This window comes from Phocoena phocoena, chromosome X (assembly GCF_963924675.1).
Source record: "Phocoena phocoena chromosome X, mPhoPho1.1, whole genome shotgun sequence".
NCBI classification, from domain to species: domain Eukaryota; kingdom Metazoa; phylum Chordata; class Mammalia; order Artiodactyla; family Phocoenidae; genus Phocoena; species Phocoena phocoena.
The window spans coordinates 47,195,185-47,215,965 of NC_089240.1; the positions used below are offsets into that span (position 1 = coordinate 47,195,185).

At 43.3% G+C, this 20,781-nt stretch overlaps 1 protein-coding gene across 1 annotated transcript in view; it reads right to left on the bottom strand.

The window, feature by feature from the left end:
* Positions 1-10,454: 10,454 nt before the first annotated feature.
* The window catches only part of ITIH6 (inter-alpha-trypsin inhibitor heavy chain family member 6), a 41,554-nt gene continuing 31,227 nt past the window's right edge, over positions 10,455-20,781 (bottom strand). Inside the window, 4 exon segments of the mRNA XM_065900166.1 lie at positions 10,455-10,666; positions 11,957-12,276; positions 12,278-12,332; positions 13,314-13,424. Of these exon segments, the coding sequence (XP_065756238.1) occupies positions 10,455-10,666; positions 11,957-12,276; positions 12,278-12,332; positions 13,314-13,424 (698 nt within the window).

Sequence of the window (20,781 nt, forward strand, 5' to 3'; positions counted from 1 at the left end):
GATAGCTAGTGGGAAGCAGCTACATAGCACAGGGAGGTCAGCTAGGTGGTTTGTGACCACCTAGAGTGGTGGGATAGGGAGGGTGGGAGGGAGGGAGACACAAGAGGGAAGAGATATCAGAACATATGTATATGTATAACTGATTCACTTTGTTATGAAGCAGAAACTAACACACCATTGTAAAGCAATTATACTCCAATAAAGATGTTTAAAAAATAATTATCGATATGTATGATCCTATGACCATTTTCTTAATTGTTTTGGATTTGTTTTTGTTGGTCCTTTTCTTCTCTCATGTTTCTCACTTAGAGAAGTTCCTTTAGCATTTGTTGTACACCTGGTTTGGTGGTGCTGAATTCTGTTAACTTTTGCTTATCTGTAAAGCTTATGATTTCTCCATAGAATCTGAATGAGATCCTTGACGGGTAGAGTAATCTTGGTTGTAGGTTCTTCCCTTTCATCACTTTAGGTATATCATGCCTGTCCCTTCTGGCTTGTAGAGTTTCTGCTGAGAAATCAGCTGTTAACATTATGGGAATTCCCTTGTATGTTATTTGTCATTTTTCCCTTGCTGCTTTCAAATAATTTATCTTTAATTTTGCCAATTTGATTACTATGTGTCTCGGTCTGTTTCTCTTTGGTTTATTCTGTGTGGGACTTGCTGCCCTGCCTGAACTCGGGTGGCTATTTCCTTTCCCATGTTAGGGAAGTTTTTGACTATAATCTCTTGAAATATTTTCTCTGGTCCTTTCTCTTTCTCTTCTCCTTCTGGGAGCCCTATAATGCGAATGTTGTTGCATTTAATCTTGTCCCAGAAGTCTCTTAGGCTGTCTTCATTTCTTTCACTCTTTTTTCTTTATTGTGCTCCACAGCAGTGAATTCCACATTCTGTCTTCCAGATCACTTATCTTTTCTTCTGCCTCAGTTATTCTGCTCTTGATTCCTTCTAGTGTTGTTTCCATTTCAGTTATTTTATTGTTCGCCTCTGTTTGTTTTTTCTTTAATTCCTCTAGGTGTTTGTTAAACATTTCTTGCATCTTCTCGATCTTTGCCTCCATTCTTTTTCCGAGGTCCTGGATCATCTTCACTATCATTATTCTGAATTCTTTTTCTGGAAGGTTGCCTATCTCCACTTCATTTAGTTGTTTTTCTGAGGTTTTATCTTATTCCTTCATCTGGTACATAGCCCTCTGCCTTTTCATCTTGTCTGTCTTTCTGTGAATCAACACTACTTTTGCCTTATTAATTTTCAGTTCCAGATGCTATGTTCACTGATGTAACTAGGGTGTTAAAGTTGCCTACTATCATTGTATTATTGTCAATTTCTTCCTTTATGTCTGTTAGTGTTTGCTTTGTATATTTAGGTGCTCCTGTTTTCAGTGTGTTTATGTTAATGAGTGCAATATCCTCTTCTTGTACTGATCCCTTTATCATTATATAATGCCCTCTTTTTTCTTTTTTTTTAGACTTTGTTATAAATTCTATTTTGTCTGATATGAGTATTGTTACCTTCCCTTTCTTGTCTTTTCTTTTTACATAAAATGTCTTTTTCTATCTGTTAACTTTCAGTCTGTGTGAGAGTCTGCCTCCTGTGGGCAGCACACAGATAGGTCTTGATTTTTATTCAATCAGCACCTTAGGTCTTTTGATCGGATCATTTATTCCACTGATATATAATGTGATTATTGAAAGAAACACACTGCCATTTTATTACTTGTTTTTCAGTTGTTTTTGTAGTTATTCTCTGTTCATTTCTTCCTTTTTGGTTTGATGATTTTCTTTAGCAGTATTTGTGTTCCTTTCTTTTTAGTGTCTGTGTACCTATTGTAGGTTTTTGACTTGTGGTTACCAGGGTGTTCACGTATGTTAACCTATAACTATACGTACTTTTCTAAAACTGGCAGTCATTTAAGTTCAAACACATTCTGAAATATGTACACTTTTTATCCCCCACCCCCACATTTTTTGTTTCTGATGTCACATTTTACATCTTCATGTTTATCCCTTAACTGTTTATTGTAGTTATAACTGCTTTACAATTTTTTAAATCTTTTAATCTTCATAGTAGCTTATTTAAATGGTGAAACTCAGTCCCTACTATATACTTGCCTTTACTATTGGGATTTTTCCTTTCCTATAAATTCCTACTTCTTGTTATAGTCTTTTCTTTTCCACTTAGAGAAGACCCTTGAACATTTATTTAGGGTGGGTTTAATATTGATGAACTTTTTAGGTTTTGCTTGTCTGAGAACTTCTTTACCTATTGTTCAATTCTAAATGAAAATATTGCTGGGTAGAGTATCCTAGGTTGCAGATTTTTCCTTTTCAACCCTTTGAATATATTATGCCACTCCCTTCTGACCTACAAAATATCTGCCAAAAAATCAACTGATAGTCTTGTGGGTGTTCCCTTGTATATAATGCTTTGTTTTTCTCTTGCTGCCTTTATAATTCTCTCTTTATATTTAACTTTTACCATATTAATTATGATATGTCTTGGTGTGGGTCTCTTTGAGTTCCTCTTGATTGAGACCCTCTGTGTTCCCTGTACTTGGATATCTGTTTCCTTCTTCAGGTTAGGAAGTTTTCACCCATGATTTCATTAAATAAAATTTCAACTCCCTTCTCTCTCTTCTCCTTCTGGAACCCGTATAAGGTGAATATTGGTATGCTTGATGTTATCCCAAATATCGCTTAAATTGTTATCATTAAAACTTTTTTTCTTTTTGCTGTTCTGATTGGTTGATTTCCAGTATTCTATCTCTCAGATAACTTATGCATTTTGCTGTATCACCTACTCTGCTGTTTATTCCTTGTAGTGTGTTTTTCCTTTCAGTTATTGTATTCTTCAGTTCTGACTGATTCTTTTCTATATTTTTGAGTTCCTTTTAAAAATTCTCACGTGTTCATCTATTCTTTCCCCTAATTCAGTTAGCATTCTTATTATCTGGTAGATTAATTAACCAAGGAAGTAAAAGACCTATACTCTGAAAACTATAAAACATTGATAAAGGAAATTGAAGATGATACAAAGAAATGGAAAAATATCCCATGTTCTTGGATTGGAAGAATTAACATTGTTAAAATGGCCATACTGCCCAAAGCAATCTACAGATTTAATGCAATCCCTATCAAATTACCCACGACATTTTTCACAGAACTAGAGCAAATAATCCTAAAATTTATATGGAACCATGAAAGACCCAGAATTGCCAAAGCAACCCTGAGGAAAAAGAACAAAGCTAGAGGTATCACACTCCCTGACTTCATACTATAGTACAAAGCTGCAGTAGTCAAAACAACATGGTACAGACACATAGGTCAGTGGAATAGAACAGAGAATGTAGAAATAAACCCACACACTTATGGCCCATTAATATACAACAAAGGAGGAGAAAAGATATATAATGGAGAAAAGACAGTCTGTTCAATAAGTAGTACTGGGAAAACTGGACAGCTACATGTAAAAGAATGAGATTAGAATATTTTATCACACCATATATGAAAAATAAACTCAAAATGGATTAAATACCTAAACATAAGACCTGAAACCATAAAACTCTTAGAAGAAAATATAGGCAGAACACCCTTTGACATAAATTGTAACTATATTTTTTTGGATCTGTCTCCTACAACAAATGAAATTTTAAAAAACTAAAGAAATAAGACCTAATTAAACTTAAAAGTTTTTGCACAACAAAGGAACCCATTGATGAAATGAAAAGACAGCCTACTGAATGGGAGAAAATATTTGCAAATGATATGACCAATAAGGGGTTAATATCCAAAATATATAAACAGCTCATACAACTCAACATCAAAAAATCAAACAACCTAATTAAAAACTGGGCAGAAGACCTGAATAGACATTTTTCCAAAGAAGACATATGCATGGCCAATAGGCACATAAAATGATGCTCGATATCACTAATTATTAGAGAAATGCAAATCAAAACAACAACAAGATATCACCTCACATCTGTCAGAATGACTATCTTCAAAAAGTCAACAAATAACAAATGTTGGCAAGGATGTAGAGAAAAAGGAACGCTTGTACACTGTTGGTGGGAATATAAATTGGTGCAGCCACTATGGAAGACAGTATGGAGGTTCCTCAAAAAACTAAAAATAGGACTACCATATGATCCAGCAATTCCACTCCTGGGTATATATCTAGAAAAAACAAAAATATTAATTCAAAAGATACATGTACCCGATGTTCATAACAGCATATTTTATAATTGCCAAAATATGGAAGCAACCTGTGTCCATCAACAGATGAATGGATAAAGAAGATATATATATATATATATACATATGCATACACACATATACATAACTCAGCCATAAAAAAGAATGTAATTCTGTCATTTGCAATATTGTGGATGGATGGACCTAGAGAATATTAGGCTAAGTGAAATAACTCTGGCAGAGAATGACAAATACTATATGATATCACTTATATGTGGAATGAAAAAAATAATACAAATGAATGTATATAGTGAAACAGAAACAGACTCATAGATATAGAAAACAAACTAGTGGTTACCAGTGTGGAGAGGGAATTGGGGAGGAGAAATGTGAGGGTTTGCTTCCAGGGCCAGTAGAACCAGTGCAGCTTGGGGCAAGGGATGGTGTTTGAAGCCAGACTTGAGGAGCTTGGTCTGATAGGATGGGAGGAGAGGAGAGGGGAGAAGAGAATGCCTTACTGAGGTGTTAGTGGGTGGGAATGCACAAACACAAAACTCTATCCTTGGTGCACATTCACACTCCTTTTTTAAGAAAAAGGAGTGTGAATGTGCACCAAGGATAGAGTTTTGTGTTTGTGCATTCCCACCCACTAACACCTCAGTAAGGCATTCTCTTCTCCCCTCTCCTCTCCTCCCATCCTATCAGACCAAGCTCCTCAAGTCTGGCTTCAAACACCATCCCTTGCCCCAAGCTGCACTGGTTCTACTGGCCCTGGAAGAAAACTCACATTTCTCATCCACACTCCCTCTTTCCACTTCACTCATTTTACCCTGCCATCCACTCTCCTCACTAGAGCACTCTCATGCTTACCCCTGTCACAAGGCTCAGTATGAGACCACTCCCTCTCCTAGTCTCTCCTTTTCTCCTCTTTGTCAATGGTAAAGCAATGGTAAAAGTCCTACAAGGCCTGGCATCAAGAACACCTTCAGATCCTTTGTGTCCCATTCCTATGTCTCCCACTGTTTGTGTATCCCAGTGTCTTTGTGTCTCAACCTTTGAGTGTCACAGTGTTTGTGTATATTCCAGCGACATTGTGTCCAAATGTTTTAGTTTCTGTGTGTCCTAATGTCTTTATGCCCTGGTGTCTCTGTGTTCCAGTGTTTGTATGTCCTAATGACTGTGTGTCATAGCTTTTCTCTATGCCCAAGTGTCTATGTGTCTTGGGGTCAGTGTTTGAATATCCCAGCACCGTGTCCCCACTGTTGGTATTTACCCTTATGTGTAAATGCCAGTGTCTCTGTGCCCCAGTGTCTGTACATGTCCCAATGACTATATTGAACAGTGATGTTATCTTAGCATCTGTGTATATCTCAGAATCTTTGTGTTTCCAGTTTCAATATGTCCCAGTGGCTGTATATCTCAATGTCTGTGTTTCCTAGGGTCTGTGAGTTGCAGGGTCCAGGTATGTTCCAATGAGTGTTTGTCCTAGTCTCTGGGTCCCAGTGTGTGTGTCCCAGGGTCTCTGTGTTACAATGTCTTTGTGTGTCCCATTGACCAAGTGTGCCTGTGTTTCTGTGTCCCAGTCAGTGGTTCTTATTGTCAGTATGTACTAACTCCTGTTTTCCAGTGTCTATGCATCCTATTTACTGTATGTTCCAATGTTGTATATTTCCTGATGACAGTATATCCCAGTGTTTATGAGCCTTACTTTCTGTGTGTTCCCATATCTGTATGCCTCAGTGTTTGTGTATCCCAATGCTTGTGTTTCCTGGTGTCTGTGCTTCATAGAATCTGTGAATGTCCCAGTGTTGGTGTGTCCCAATGTCTGTGTACCTTGTGTGTGTGCACCAATATCTATGTGTTCCAGTGCCTGTATATCCCAGAGTCTGAGTATCCTAGTGACTATGCACCAGTATCTACATTCCCAGTGTCTGAGTGCCTCAATGAATATATATCCCCATGTCACTGTATATCAAAGTTTCTATGTGTCTCAAGTTCTATGTGTCTCTGTCTATGTACCACAATGTCTATGTATACCAATTTCTCTATCTCTGTAAATAAGTGCATTAGTGTCCATGTGCCCCCAGTGTCTGTGTGTCATAGTGTCAGCATGTTGGTTGTATAGCTCAGTTTCAGTGTTTCTGTGTGCCTCAGTTTCTATCCCAGTCTGTGTGCCCTAGTGTTTTCATACTAGTGTCTGTGTGTTTTAATATCTGTGGAAAGAGTGTCTGTACGTCCCAGTGTCAGTGTATCCCCATGTCTGTAAGTTCCAGTGTCTATGTGTCCTAGTGTCTATGCAAGTCCCAATGGACTGTATGTTCTATTGTCTGTCAATGTCTGTATGTCCCAGTGTTTGTGTGTTCCAAAGTGACTGTGTGTTCCAGAGTAAGCATGTTGCAGTGTGTCTATGTATTTCAGTGTTTTGTGTGCCTTAGTGTCTGTACCCCAGTTTCTGTGTGTTTGAGTCTGCATATCCCAGGGTCTACATGTTTCAGTGACTGTGTCCCTATGTCAGCATGTCGTATTCTGTCTGAGTTTCAGTGTTTGTGTGCCTTAGGGACTATATCACACTGTCTGTATGTCCTAGTGTTTCCATGTCCTTGAATCTGTAGGTTTAAGTGTTTGCTACTGTATATGCCAGTATCTGTATGTTTTCTGGTGTCTGTATGTCCTAGTTTCTGAGGACCCCAATGTTTGTATGTTCCAGTGTGTACCACAACATCTCTATGTGTCAGTGTTTGTGTGTCTCAGGGTCTGTAAGTCCCAGTGGTTGTTTGTCTCAGTATCTGTGTACCTTGTTTCCCAGTGCCTAGGTGCCCTAGTGACTGTATCCCCGTGTTTCTGTACATCCAAGTGTCTATGTGTCTCAGGGGCTGTGTCCCAGTGTCTGTACACCCAAGTATCTGTGTGTCTCAATGTTTATGTATCCCAGTGTCTATGTACCTCAATGTCTATAAGTCCCTGTTTCTGTCTACTGACTATGCAACAGTCTGTGTGTCAAAATGACTGTGTGTCACAATGTATATATAACTCCCAGTATCTGTCGATCACAGCTTCTCTGTACTCTAATGCTTGGGTGTCCCAATATCCGTTTATGTCCTAACAATTGTATGTTCTAGTGTGTCTGTGTGTCTTGATGTCTGTGAGTGTTCTGGTATCTGTGTTCCTCAATTTTTATATGTCCCATGGTTTGTGTACCCCAGTGACTGTTTCCATGTTGCATATGTCTCTTAGTTTCAGTGTTTTTGTGTACTTCAGTACCTGTAGCCCAGTGTTTATGTGTCACAACATCTGTTTGATCCAGTTCTGTGGCGGTTCTATGGTGGTTCTGTGTCTCTATGTGCCTCAATAACTGTATGTCCCAGTTCCTGTGTGTTCCAATGACAGTGTGCCTCAGTGTATGTATATTCCAGTGTTTGCTTGTTCCACTGTTTGTGAGGTAAAGTGTCTGTGTGTCTCAGTGTTTTTATATGTCCTTATGTCTGTATGCCTCAATATCTATATTCTATTGTCTGTGTGTTCCAGTCTCAGCATGCTCCTGTGTGTCTCTGAGTTTCAGTTTTTGTGTGCTTCAGTCTCTATACCCCAGTTTCCTTGTGTCCCAGTGTGTGTGTGTGTCCCAGGTTTTATGTGTCCCTGTTTGTGTATCCCTTTTTGTGTTCCTGAGTCTTTACATGTTCCTGAATCTTTTCAATTTTCTGAGTCTTTATTGTGTCCTCGAGTCATTGTTCATCCTTGAGTCTGCATGTTCCTGAGTCTTTGCATGTGATCTAGGATCTAGTGTCTGTTCATCTCCATGTCAGGGCACCCATGAGCCTCTGTGTTCCAGTATCTGTGTGTTCCTATCTTTGTGCATCCCCAAGTTTTGCATATCCCTGAACTTTTGTGATCCAGTGTAAGTGTGTCCTGGAGTCTCTATATTCCTGTCTGGGTGTCTCTCTCTGAGCCTCTGTGTTCTAGTGTCTATATTAATGAATCTGCACATGCCTCCTTCTATGTGCCCTTGTTTGGTGAGTCTCTGAGTCTCTGCATCTCTGGGGCTTTGCTCTCCATGTCTGTGATTTTGTATTTATCCTACTTCTCCATTTATTTTCGCCAGCTTTTGCCAATGTTTCTTTATTATTTTCTTGATGTTGCTGTGTCTTAAGTTGCTCTGTGCCTCAGTGCCTCTCTTTCTTAGTCCATTGATCTTTTTCTCTAGATTCCCATGACTGTGTTCTTGTTTCTATGGGTCTGTTTGTCAGGGTGTCTCTCTGTATCTGTTCCTCTTTTTGTCTTGCTCTGTCCTTGGTATGCTTTTGATCTGACTCACCACGTCTGTGTCCCTGTCTCTGTTTGTGTCTGGTGTCTGGATCCATGTCTTTTTATTTTTGACCCACTATTTATGTGTCCTTGGGTCTGATTCACTGTCCCCATCCTTTCATCTGTGGCCTTGGTTGCCTTTTTGTGTGTCTCTATTTCTGGGTAACCCAGGTGTATCTTGATTCTGTGTCTTTGCCCATTTGCTTATGTTCTGTGTATCTGTTTCTCTGTGTCTAGGTTTCTTTATTCCTATCTTGATCCTTCCAGAAGTGTGCCTGTGTTTTTGTCCCTATGTCTAGCCTGTATCCATACGATTGTGTTTGTGAGTTCACATCCCCATGTCTACTTGTTCTAAGATTTCTGTCTCTGAATTCCTGTGTCCCTGTCATTGTGTCACAATGTCCCCATTATTCCTGGGCCTCTATTTTGTCTGTCCTTATACCTCTGTTACCTGGTCTGAAACTTATCTCTTTGGTGGTGTTTGTCACTGTTGAGGTGTCTGCATCCCCATGTCTTTGTCGCTGGATCTCTAAATATATAAGTCTATGCTCCTGTCTTACTCTTAGTGTGTTTCTGCATGTGCGTGTGTCCTTGGGTCTTTGTCACCAAGTCTGGATCTGTGTAACATCTCTGTTTCTATGTCCTTATAGGTCTCTGGTCTTGTATCTTTGTGTTCTCTTCTCATCCCCTACCCCATATCTGCATGTCATCATGTCTATGTGTTTCTACCTCTCTGTCCTTGATATCTTGGACTGTGGTTTTGACCAATGTCCCCCTGGTTACTTCTGTGTCCCTGTGTGTCTTGACTCCTCTGCTCCCGTGTCTGGATCTCTGTGAATCTTTATCTTTTCATTTGTATGCTGTTATGTCTCAGTGTCTTCACATTAGTCATTGTGTGCCTGTCCCTAGGTGACCTCATTTTTGTCTCCCTGCCTCTTTGTTTGTGACAGGGACAGCACCTCAAAATGGGGATACAGAAGCCCAGCAAATGGGCATCTGTTTCTCTGGGTTTATGTCCCTGATACTGTCACTCTGGCTTCCTGCCCCCCTCTTTGTATGTCTACATGCTCTTATGTCTATTCTCTTTATTTTGAGATCCTTGTGTTTCCACATGTCTCTATCTCTATTTACCCATCCATGTCTGTGTCCTCGTTGCTGTCTTTCTGTGTGTGATTCTGTGCCTTTGGTTGTGAGTATTATATGTGTGTGTCTACTGCTGTGTCATGGGATCCTTTTTGGTTCATTCATTCAACAAATATTTACTAAGCACCTACTATGTGCTAGGCCCTGGGGATACATAGATGATTCAGAAAAGGTCCTTGCCCTCAAAGAGCTCACAGTCTAAGTAAGGGATCCAGACAAGTAAATAGATGATTACTACACAGTATGATAGGTGAGCTTGAATGGAATGTGGGGGTGGGCTATGGTAACAGGAGGGGACCACACTCAATCTATGGGAGGGGTCAGGGAAGGCCTCCTAGAGGAAGTGACAACTAAGACTTGAAGAATATGTAAAATTTACCTGCATGAAGCCAAGGAAGGGAGTCCCACATAGAAGGAAAAGCACACGCAAAGGCCCATTGGTGGGAGAGAGCATTGTTTGCTAGGGGAACTGTAAGAACTTTAAATATGTCATGGGAGCTAGAGGTCATGAGAAGGACTGGTGCCTCAGATTTTTGTTTTAAGGAAGTCACTTCTAAGGCTGCTGTGAAGTATGGATTGAAAAGAGTAGAGACTGGAGACAGTAAGGACTGTGAGGAGGCAGAAGCCCCTAAGCCTCTAGGTCCATAGATCTGCATGTCTTTGTGTGTGTGTTCTGGTATATGTGTCACTTAGTGCATGTGTTAGTGTGCATGTCCCTGTGTGTTTCCACGTCCTCAGGGCTTTGTTCCTGGCTCACCCTATGCCCTGGACTCTGGGTCTCCAAAACTCAGGTCTTCTGCTCTGGGGTTCAGGGGCCATCACAGGACATAGGCAATGTAGGGGTGGCCCAGCAGCCGCTGTACATGAGAGTGCTTCACCAGCCAGCAGGAAGCCCAGGGGGGCGGCAGCCTTGGTGAGTCCTTCAGCAGTCTCTTGCCTAGGATCACAGGCACATCTGGGCCCTGGTGCCTCCTCAAGCTTGGCACCATAGGCCCTGCCACCAGCTGGATGTCTGCATGCTGGAAATGTCCTGAGGGAGAGAGATGCAACACCAGTTAAGGCAGTGATCTCAGTCCTACTGACAGCTCTGAGAGGATCCTAAAGCAGGAAACCTAGAAGGAAAAGTGGGAGGGAGGAAGGGCAGCAAAGGCCTGGAGGAGGGAAGAGGCTGAGCATTGTGTGAAACGTGGAGGAGCCAGATGGGGCAGCAGTATGAAAGTAGAGAGCCAAAGTGGATGAGATGACAGCAGAGGGGTTCAGTCCGGCTTGAAGGAGATGACAAGGCAGATTGGAGAAGTGAGGAAGTTCAGAGGAAGTAAAAATATCTGTCCAACCCACCATCACTGCCCAAACTCTTTGGCGTGTGCTTCTGCCTCAGGTTCTGCTAGTGTCTCCTGAGCTACAGTCTGGCTTCCTGCAATCTCCCTTTACAGCAGCCTCCAGAGGGATCTTTGTAATACTCAGATCTGACTGTATCTTTCACCTGCTTATGCCTTTTCATGACTCCCATTGCCTTCAGGAAAAAGCCAAATTCCTCATGCTGGCATTCTTGTCTGATCACTCCAGCTCCATCTCCTCCAATCTCTATTCCTTTCCTCTACATGTTTGCTCAGCTTTACAGACTCAGTGTGGGTCTGTCTACTATAGGAGATCTTTCTTGAACTCCAAAGCTGGGCAAGATGCCTCACCCTGGGTTCCTCCAGCTCCCTGGACTGCTTTCTGTCTAGCACTGATAACTCCCTGGGATCACTATCCATGCCTGGGTCTGTCTTTTATATATATATATATATATATATATATATATATATATATATATATATATATATTTATATTTATTGCTGCATAGGGTCTTCGTTGCTGTGTGTGGGCTTTCTCTAGTTGTGCAAGCGGGGGCTACTCTTCGTTGTGGTGCATGGGCTTCTCATTGTGGCAGCTTCTCTTTGCTGTGGAGCATGGGCTCTAGGCGCACGGGCTTCAGTAGTTGTGACACATGGGCTCAGTAGTTGTGGCTCGCAGGCTCTAGAGCAAAGGCTCCATAGTTGTGGCACACGGGCTTAGTTGCTCTGTGGCATGTGCGATCTTCCCAGACCAGGGCTCGAACCCATGTCCCCTGCATTGGCAGGCGGATTCTTAACCACTGTGCCCCCAGGGAAGTCCTGGGTCTGTCTTATTCCTAGACCAGGAGCTCTCCAAGGGCACAGCTTGGCTCTGATTCCTCTTTGTGGTTTGAGGGTCAAGGTGCTGGGGGCTCATTGGCTTTTCACCCTGGCAGAGTCTCTCTTGGGACTGGTGCCCTCTGACCACTATCAGCCTCAGTAACACTTTTCCAGCAGGCCACGAGCCAAGGGGCTGAGACCTGAGCCACTGATCACATAGAGCCCCAGGTGGGGTAGTTGCGGGGTGCTGGCGTTCTGGTAGTAGTGCTGGAGGACTAGGAATTCAAGGTGGGGCCCAAGGCAGAGGATGAGGTGGGCTGTAGCAGCCGCATGGAGCTCCAGCTGGGACCTCTTCAGTAGGGCTGACTGGTCCCAGGACAGAAGCAAGGTACCCTCACCTTGCATGGATATGGAACTGCAGGTGATGGTGATAGTGTAGGCCTGGGATTTGTCTTCAGTAACTGTGATGGTCTGGAAGTAGGTACTTGTGCCCTGGCCTTGATGGTGTCCCAAGCAGCTGTCCACGTACATGCAGCCCTGGAGGGAGAAGAATGCTTGCTGGGAGCACAGGCTTTCACATGGTCATTCACATAGTCACCCACAGCACAGGAGGGGTGAAGTCTCAGGGCCTGAAGTTCAGATGAAGTGGTGCAGATCTGTGGTTAGAAAGCTAGCTCCTGAGGAAAGTGCTTCTACCACAGCCCATCTGTCTGCTCCTTCCTGTGCAGTGTATAAGCATGTATGTATATGTGTGCATGCTTACCCCAGTGGGGCTATTTGCATGTATGTGCTTGCCTCTGAGTGTGTAAATGTGTGTGTTTAGTTCTGTTAATATGAGTATCTCTGGACATATCAGTGCATCTGCGTATTTGGGGAAGGTGTTATGGTAGAGCGTGAATTTTTTTTGGTTGTATGTGTATATGTGTCTCTGGATATGTTGGTGTTATAAGTCTTGGTGAATAGTTTATGTTGTGTGTGTCTGGTTGTGTGTTGGTACATATTGTATAACTGGGGGTGTCACTGTGCATGCATCTGGCTGTGTGTCATGGTATTTGTGTGCTTTGGTATGTTTTATATGTCTAGAGTAGCAGAGTATGTGTACCTATGTGTGTTGAATTCTTGTGTATTGGGATGAGTGAGGTTACCAGTGCATGTATGTGTGTCTGAGTGTGTTGATATATGTGTCATTGTGTAGATCTGGGCATGTGTTTTTCATCTCCGTGTATCTGGATGCTTATTTGTATGTTATTATGTGTAGGTGTGGAAAGTGTCAAAATATATGTGCCTAGATGTGTATTTTTGTGAGTTTACTGTATTCCCTAGTGTGTGTGTATGTGTCTCTGTGAGTGTCTTGGTGTTAGAGTATATTTGTGTGTGTTTCCATGTGTCTGGGTATGTACTTGTGTGTTAGTGCGGTGCCCTGATATGTGTTTGTATTAACCCACAAATGTCTGGGGGTGTTGACATGTGTATATCTGGCTGTGGAGTTATATGAGGTAGAGTCTTTGGGGCTATCATCTGCCTTTGGGTCATCTATGAGCTGTAGTAGGTCCCCTGGGCACCCATCTAGTGTGAAGTGGATCCTCTCTTTTGAGCATGGGATGTGGATCACAAAGTAGGTGTCCCCATCCACTGCAAGGCAGGAGGCACAACTCTGAAGTTATGGTCCTAGAAGTGAGGCAGGAGGTAGATGGGTGCCCCAGGGTAAGCAACTGGAGATTCGTTCCCTATGGACAGAAACTCCAAGATGAGCATAGCAGGACAATTGAGAGAGGAGGCTGGGCCCTGCTCAGATAGAAGAAAAGAGACCCTATATTTCTCATTCTCAAAGTCAAGGAGACCTTCCCAACTAGAAAGGCTCCTTGGAGGTCAAAAAGGGAGGGGGCGCCACCCCATAGTAAGTGATGTCAACTACCCATAGGCCTCTTGGGTGGCATCCATCTTGGCGCACACATTGAGAGGATCCTGAGATATACCAAATACAGACTCTGAACCAGGCAAATCAAAATGATTGGCTAAAGGAAACCTGGAGGAAATGCCCCATATAAGTGATTTAAACTACCACGAGGGCGTGACTCTCTTTTTGAGTCAATCCCTGTGTCTATACACACGTACTGTACTCTTTTTCCTCCTAATAAATACTTTACTTGTTTCACTACTTTCCGTCTTTGTGGGAATTCTTTTCTGCAAAGCTGAAGGGCCAGAGCCTTGTCACTGACCACTGGTCTAGTGGCTAGGATTTGCTGCTCTTACCACCACGACCTGACCTCAATCTCTGGCCAGGAACAGAAACCCTGCTTCAAACCGCTGCAGGCTGAGGCACCCGAAATCATATTTGGTTCCGACACCTGGGAATTCAGGCATTCAATGTAAACAGTGGGTTTCACCCAGCTGCGGCTTGAGGTCCCTGACTTTCGCTCTTATTTTCTTTCTCACTCTCCACTTCACTTTCTTTTCAAGATCTGCAGGGCATAACCTCTGTCTGTTCACAGCGTTGTGGCTACCCCCAACAACATTGAGGGTGGCAGGCAGATTCCCCAGGCTGTGCAGATTCAAATAACACTTGGGTGACAGCTGATGCTATCCTTTGGGACATGGTGGAAATATGATTTCCAACTGAGAAGGAACCCAAGGGGTGTCTTTTTCTCTCTCTCGCTCTCTCTCTCTCATTGTCCTGTATGGAACCCTCCACTATGCTTTTCTTTCAGAAATTACTTGCACAACAAGGTCTCTTTCTCACTTCGTATCTCTGTGCCCTTTTAGGGAAGGATTTCCTGGACATCATTCCTAAACTGCATCCCCGCCACTGAAAAACCCAGTACTACCTGTGTGAGAAAAAATTGTCAGACCCTTCCCAGTTCTGTCTTAGCTGCCAGACAGGGCAAAGGATTTTGGGTTCTTTTGCTGTCTAGTCTCTCACCTCACTCAACGCCCAGAAATTTACTATGAGAATTTCTCCACCTCCCGGCCCTGGAACCTTGAACCCTGTGGCATCTTCCATAGCGCCCAACTCCAATTTCTCCAAGGGTTCCTCTTTGCATCTATGGGACCCCCTTCACTCCAGATCTTGGCAGCCTACACACTGCTATGGACAGCCTGTCTGGCTGGCCGCTACCCAGAAGCCTGAATTATAAACTTCGTAGATGCTCAGTCACGATGAATACACCCCAGCATAGGAAGATTTATCACAGGACATAAGCTCTATAGACAAGGGATCCCTCCTAAGGAAAGTCCTGGCAACTGGTCTGCACTGGTTCAAAGGTCCTCCCCTGGCCATGTTGGGGGAGAAGGCTTGCACAAGTTACCGTGGAAGACCAGAGACATCTGGTCAGAAATCGATGGGAGAGTAGAGGACACTTGAAACCTCATCAGGTTTGAAGACAATTTGGGCTATGCCCTGAACCCCTTCAGGTTAAAGCCTCCTGATAAATGTTTCCAGAATGCCAGATTCCATTCTAGAAGCTCTCTCTTGTTCTCGCTTGCAAGTTACTCAACATAGGTGGATCCCCCTCCAAGCAAGAAGAGACACCTCTGGAGTGTATCCTTAAGAATTGGAAATTTTTTTTAAATTGAAGGGCTAAGAAAGGAAAAACTTAAGTTCTACTGTAACAGTGCCTGGCCTTTGTATAAGTTAGGGAATGGAGAAAAATGGCCTGAAAATGGGTCTCTAAATTACAATACCATTCTGCAATTGGATCTCTATTGCTGCAGGGTGGGAAAGTGGACTGAGGTTCCCTATATTCAGGCTTTCATGGTCCTTTACCAAAATCCCGCCTCTTATAATTCAAAACCTGGGGAACCAGAAAACTCTCCTGACATTTTAGATGATCCTCCTTCTAAGCTCTCCCATCTCTCAGGGGCAAACCTAGCTCCTCCTCCTGACAGTATCCCTACTTCTCCGGAGCCACCTACTTCTCTTGCTCCCTCTGACTGACCCCAAACTGCACCTCCTTATGTCCCACCAGACCCTCCATTACCCCAAGAGAGGCTAGTCCTTTTTGGGTAACTCGCAGTGGAGCTTCCTATCACCTAGGATCAGGGAAACTATGCCCTCTTAGGGAAGTAGCAAATGGAGAAGGGACAATCAGAGTACATGTGCCCTTCTCTTTAACTGACTTAGCCCAATGCAAACAGAAACGGGGCCAATTTTCTGAAGACCCTAGTAAGTTTGTTGAACGGTTTCATGACTTAACTTGGAAGGATGTCCAAGTAATTCTATCTATTTGCTGTACTCCTGAGGAAAAACAGAGAATCTGGACAGCAGCCCAGGGACATGCCAACCAGCTTGCCAGACACCAACCTGAACATTATGCTATGGGTGGAGATGCAGTCCCAAATCAGGAACGCCCTTGCAGTTATAATTTGCAGGCAGGAACAGAAGCCAGGAAGCATATGCTCCAATGTGTATTAGAAGGGATGAGAAAGTGTATCAAAAAGTCAGTTAACTATGAAAAGGTTAAAGGAGTGACCCAAGAAGAAGAAGAAAATCCAGCCCTCTTTCATAGGCAGCTTGTGGAGACTTTTAAGAAGTATACCAACATAGATCCCTCCACTTCTGAAAGTCAGCCCCTGCTGGGACAACACAACATTTTATTAGTCAGTCCACCCCTGATATTAAATGGAAACTCCAAAGATTACAATTAGCCCTACAAACATCCATGCCCCAACTCCTAGATGTGGCATTTGGGGTATTTAATAATCGAGATCAAGCTGAGAAGGAAGAGAGAACCTATCATGAGAAAAGAGGCCAGGGCTCATGCAAAACTGATAGGTGTTGCTGTCAGCCATGCCTTGCAACCTCAGGACAACCCAAGGGGGCCAAGAAAGTCCAACTCTCCATCTGGAGGTAAGACCAACAAGAGGGAATGCTACAAATGTAAGTCAACTGGCCACTGGGCCCAAGATTGCCAGAAAGAGCCCCCCAGGCCATGCCCAACCTGCAAACAAATAGGTCATTGGAAGAGGGACTGCCCTCAGTCCCAAAGAAGAAAGGGGGCTCCCGCTCCCAAGATGGCCATGCTCGACCACTGAGGTGGGCTGGGGATTCTGGTGGCTCCCCCCAATGAGATGTCTATCTCCATTGAGGAGCCCTGGGTAGTCCTTGACGTGGCAGGTAAGAAGATTGATTATTTTAATTGATATGGGAGCCACTCACTCTGTCTTAATTTTTCACTCTAGACCTCTTTCCTCCAAAAGCTGTACTGTGACTGGTGTTGATGAAAAGCTTAGCACCCATTGCTTTACTGGGCCTCTCACTTGCCAATTTGAGCAGTGGTTGATTTCGCATGCCTTTTTAGTTGTACCTGAGTGTCCCACTCCACTACTGAGGAGAGACCTTCTGAGCTCCCTCAGGGCCATACTCGATTTAGGAGGCCCCGAGTAGCCCCTTATCTTGACTCTGACTAAGACAGACCAACTGGAAGAGCAAGGTCCTATTCCCAGCCATATTCTACAAGCAGTGGACACTTCAGTATGGGACAAAGGAATCCCTGGAAGGGCCATAAATGCCCAACTGTAAGAATTAGTCATAGACCAGAAGCTGCCTACCCTAACAAGAGACAATACCCTATAAAGTTGGAAGTGAAGAAGAGTTTACAACCCCTTGTAGATAAATTCTTAACGCATGGCCTCTTGGTGCCCTGCCAGTCTCTGTGCAATACTCCTATTAGGCTAGTTGTTAAGCCAAATGGGGAATATAGGATGGTACAAGACCTTAGAGCAGTAAACAATGCAGTGGTCCCTATACATCCCCTCATGGCCAATCTTTATAACATATTAGCCCAAATCCCTGAGGACACTAAATGGTTTATTGTACTTGACCTCAAAGATGCCTTTTTTTTTGCATCCCAGTTCATCCCTCATCACAATATCTATTTGCCTTCTAGTGGACTAACCCCGACTCAGGCCAAATGCAACAATATACCTGGACAGCATTGCCTCAGGGGTTTTGGGACAGTCCACACTTTTTCACCCAAGCCCTAGGAAAGGAACTAAGGGAAATACACATGAAAGAAGGGGCTATTATACAGTATGTAGATGATATATTAATATGTAGTCCCTCCATGGAGGCCTCAGATCAAAATACCATTGAAGTGCTTAATAACCTTGGGACCTGGGGTTACAGAGTCTCTCAGATAAAGGCACAAATCTCAAAACAACAAGTTAAATATCTGGGATATATTATAAACCCTGGAAGTAGACAGTTATCTCCAGATAGAAAACAAGCTATATTAGGCCTAAGCGCACCAAAGACAAAGAAACATCTCTGTACCTTTTTGGGCATGACAGGATTTTGTAGAATTTGGATTCCAGGATTCAGGCTAATGGCTAAGCCCCTATATGAAGACACTAAAGGCCCAGATACAGAACTATTACTTTGGAACGGGGAATAAGAAAAGGCTTTTTAATGATATCAAGCAGGTCCTCACCAGAGCCCCTGCTCTGGGTCTCCCCAACTTGAAAAGCCATTCATCTTGTACGTGGCTGAAAAGCAGGGGACAGCTTTTGGTGTCCTTATACAGAATCTAGGGGAAGTTCCTCAGCCCATAGGCTACTTTTCCAAGCAACTAGACTCCATGGCCCGAGGTTGGCCTGGCTGCCTCCGGGCAGTAGCTGCCATTGCTTTATTAGTGGAAGAAGCCAACAAGCTCACCTTTGGACAGCCACTGGAAGTCCAGACCCCTCATCAAGTGCAAGGGATTCTAGATATAAAAGGTCACAATTGGCTAACTGGAGGCCGTCTTATTAAGTACCAGCCTTTGCTCCTTGACTCCCCAGAGCTAACCCTCAAAACTTGCCACACTTTTAACGCCACTACATTAATGTCCGCCGAAAGCCCAGAGCTAACACATTCTTGCCTCAAAACCCTTGACCGGGTCTATGCCTATAGGTCTGACCTAACAGACCAGGCCATAGAAAACCCTGAGGAAGAATGGTTTACTGATGGCAGTAGTTTCATTAAAGATGGAGTTAGGAGGGCAGCGTATATGCTGTTGTGAGCATGCATAGTGTCAGAAGCAAAACCTTTGCCACCTAACACCTCAGCCCAAAAGGCTGAACTGATAGCTCTAACCCAAGCCTTAATCCTAGGGGAAGGAAAGATTGTAAATATATACACTGACTCAAAATATGCCTTCCTTGTTTTACATGACCACACAGCTATCTGCAAAGAGAGAGGACTCCTAAATGCAAGAAATTTCCCTATAAAATATAGGGCTGAGATTTTACATCTCATAGAAGTGGTTCAAAAACCAAAACAGATAGTAGTCATTCACTGCCACGGGCACCAACAGGGAACTTCTCAAATTTCCCAAGGAAACAACAGGGCAGATCGGGAAACAAAGAAAGCAGTCTTGATGCCCATAACCGAAATGGCATTAATCCCATCTCTTACCCCTTCTAACGTTATACCCAGGTACTCAACTTCCAAAGAGAACTGGGCATGAGACAGAGGAGGAACTAAGGGAATGGATGGCCCGTGGCACATAGATCAGAAATTGCTCATACCTCTCTCTGACCAATGGAAAATTATTATAGGGCTACAAGATTCTCTCCATCTGGGGAGAGATGCAATGTTTATAATTGTTTTCTGTCTTTTTACAGGGAAAAGGCTCCCAGAGACAATTAAGAGTTACTTGAGCCTGTGCCCTTTGTGCCACCCATAATCCAGGAGGCAACTTCAAGCCTCCCCCTCTTGATAACCCAGTCCAGCGATTTAGGACTTACCCAGGAGAGGACTGGCAAATAGATTTGACTCAGATGCTCTCTTTCCAGGGTTTCAAATACTTACTAGTCTTTATAGATACTTTTACTGGATGGATAGAGGCCTTCCCTACTAGAACAGAGAAGGCAACTGAAGTGGCTAAGGCTCTCCTAAAGGAAAGTATTCCTAGATTCAGGTTGCCCTGTCACCTTCAGGGTGACAATGGACCTTTGTTTGTAGCAAAGATCACTCAACAGCTTTTTCAGGCTTTAGGGATTAAATACAACCTCCGTTCATCCTGGAGACCACAGTCTTCAGGAAAAGTGGAACAGGCTAATCATACTCTAAAGAAAACCTTGGACAAACTCCATCAGGAAAGGTCAGAGTCATGGTATTGCATGCTGCCAATAGCTCTCGTAAGGGTCAGAGCAGCCCCTAAAACAACCACTAAGTTAAGCCCTTTTGAAATGACATACAGAAGGACATTCCTTACTCTGGACATGCTAACTGACCCAGAAACCCAGGTTCATCTTAAATACATTATAAACCTAGGCCCGGTGCAGAGGCTATACAAGAGCCTGGCAACAGAGTACAGCCCTCTCCAGATGACAGTCCCAGTCACTCTGTTGTAAAACCTGGAGATTGGGAACTTTTAAAGACCTGGAAAAATGAGTCCCCTGGTCATCAGCTACTCACAAAATGGAGGGGTCCTTACCAAGTCCTGCTGAGCACTCCTATAGCAGTTAAACTCCAGGGGGTCACCAGCTGGGTTCATCTGTCCAGAATTAAACCTGTTTCCACTGATATGTTACAAGAACCTGAAGACCTACATTCCAGCCATTCCTGTGAATCCACCCCTTCCTCTGAGTCTCCACAGGATCCGGAGGACCCAGGAAAGCCTGAAAATTCCAGGTGGATGAATGAACCTCTCCAAGACCTGAAGCTTTTATTTGAAAAGGACAAAAAGACTTCTTAGACCCTAGGCTAAGTACCCATAGCCACTATCTTCCTTCTTGCCTTCTGGTACTCCAATCCACTTACAGAATAATTGATAGGTTCTGGTAGATTTAGATAACTATTGTCTTCTTTGCTCTCACCTTTGCTTTTGGAATTTACTAAACTTCTCTGCCCATGCTAGGTGATTTAAATATGACTCTGACTGGTGTTACTATGAAGCCTTAGCTTTTCTATGCCTATTTCCCTTATCCACAGGATGGACAGCAGCTCTGGTTCTCATTGCACAAACTCTTGCTTCCTCCACTCTATTGACGGAATGCTGGATTTGTT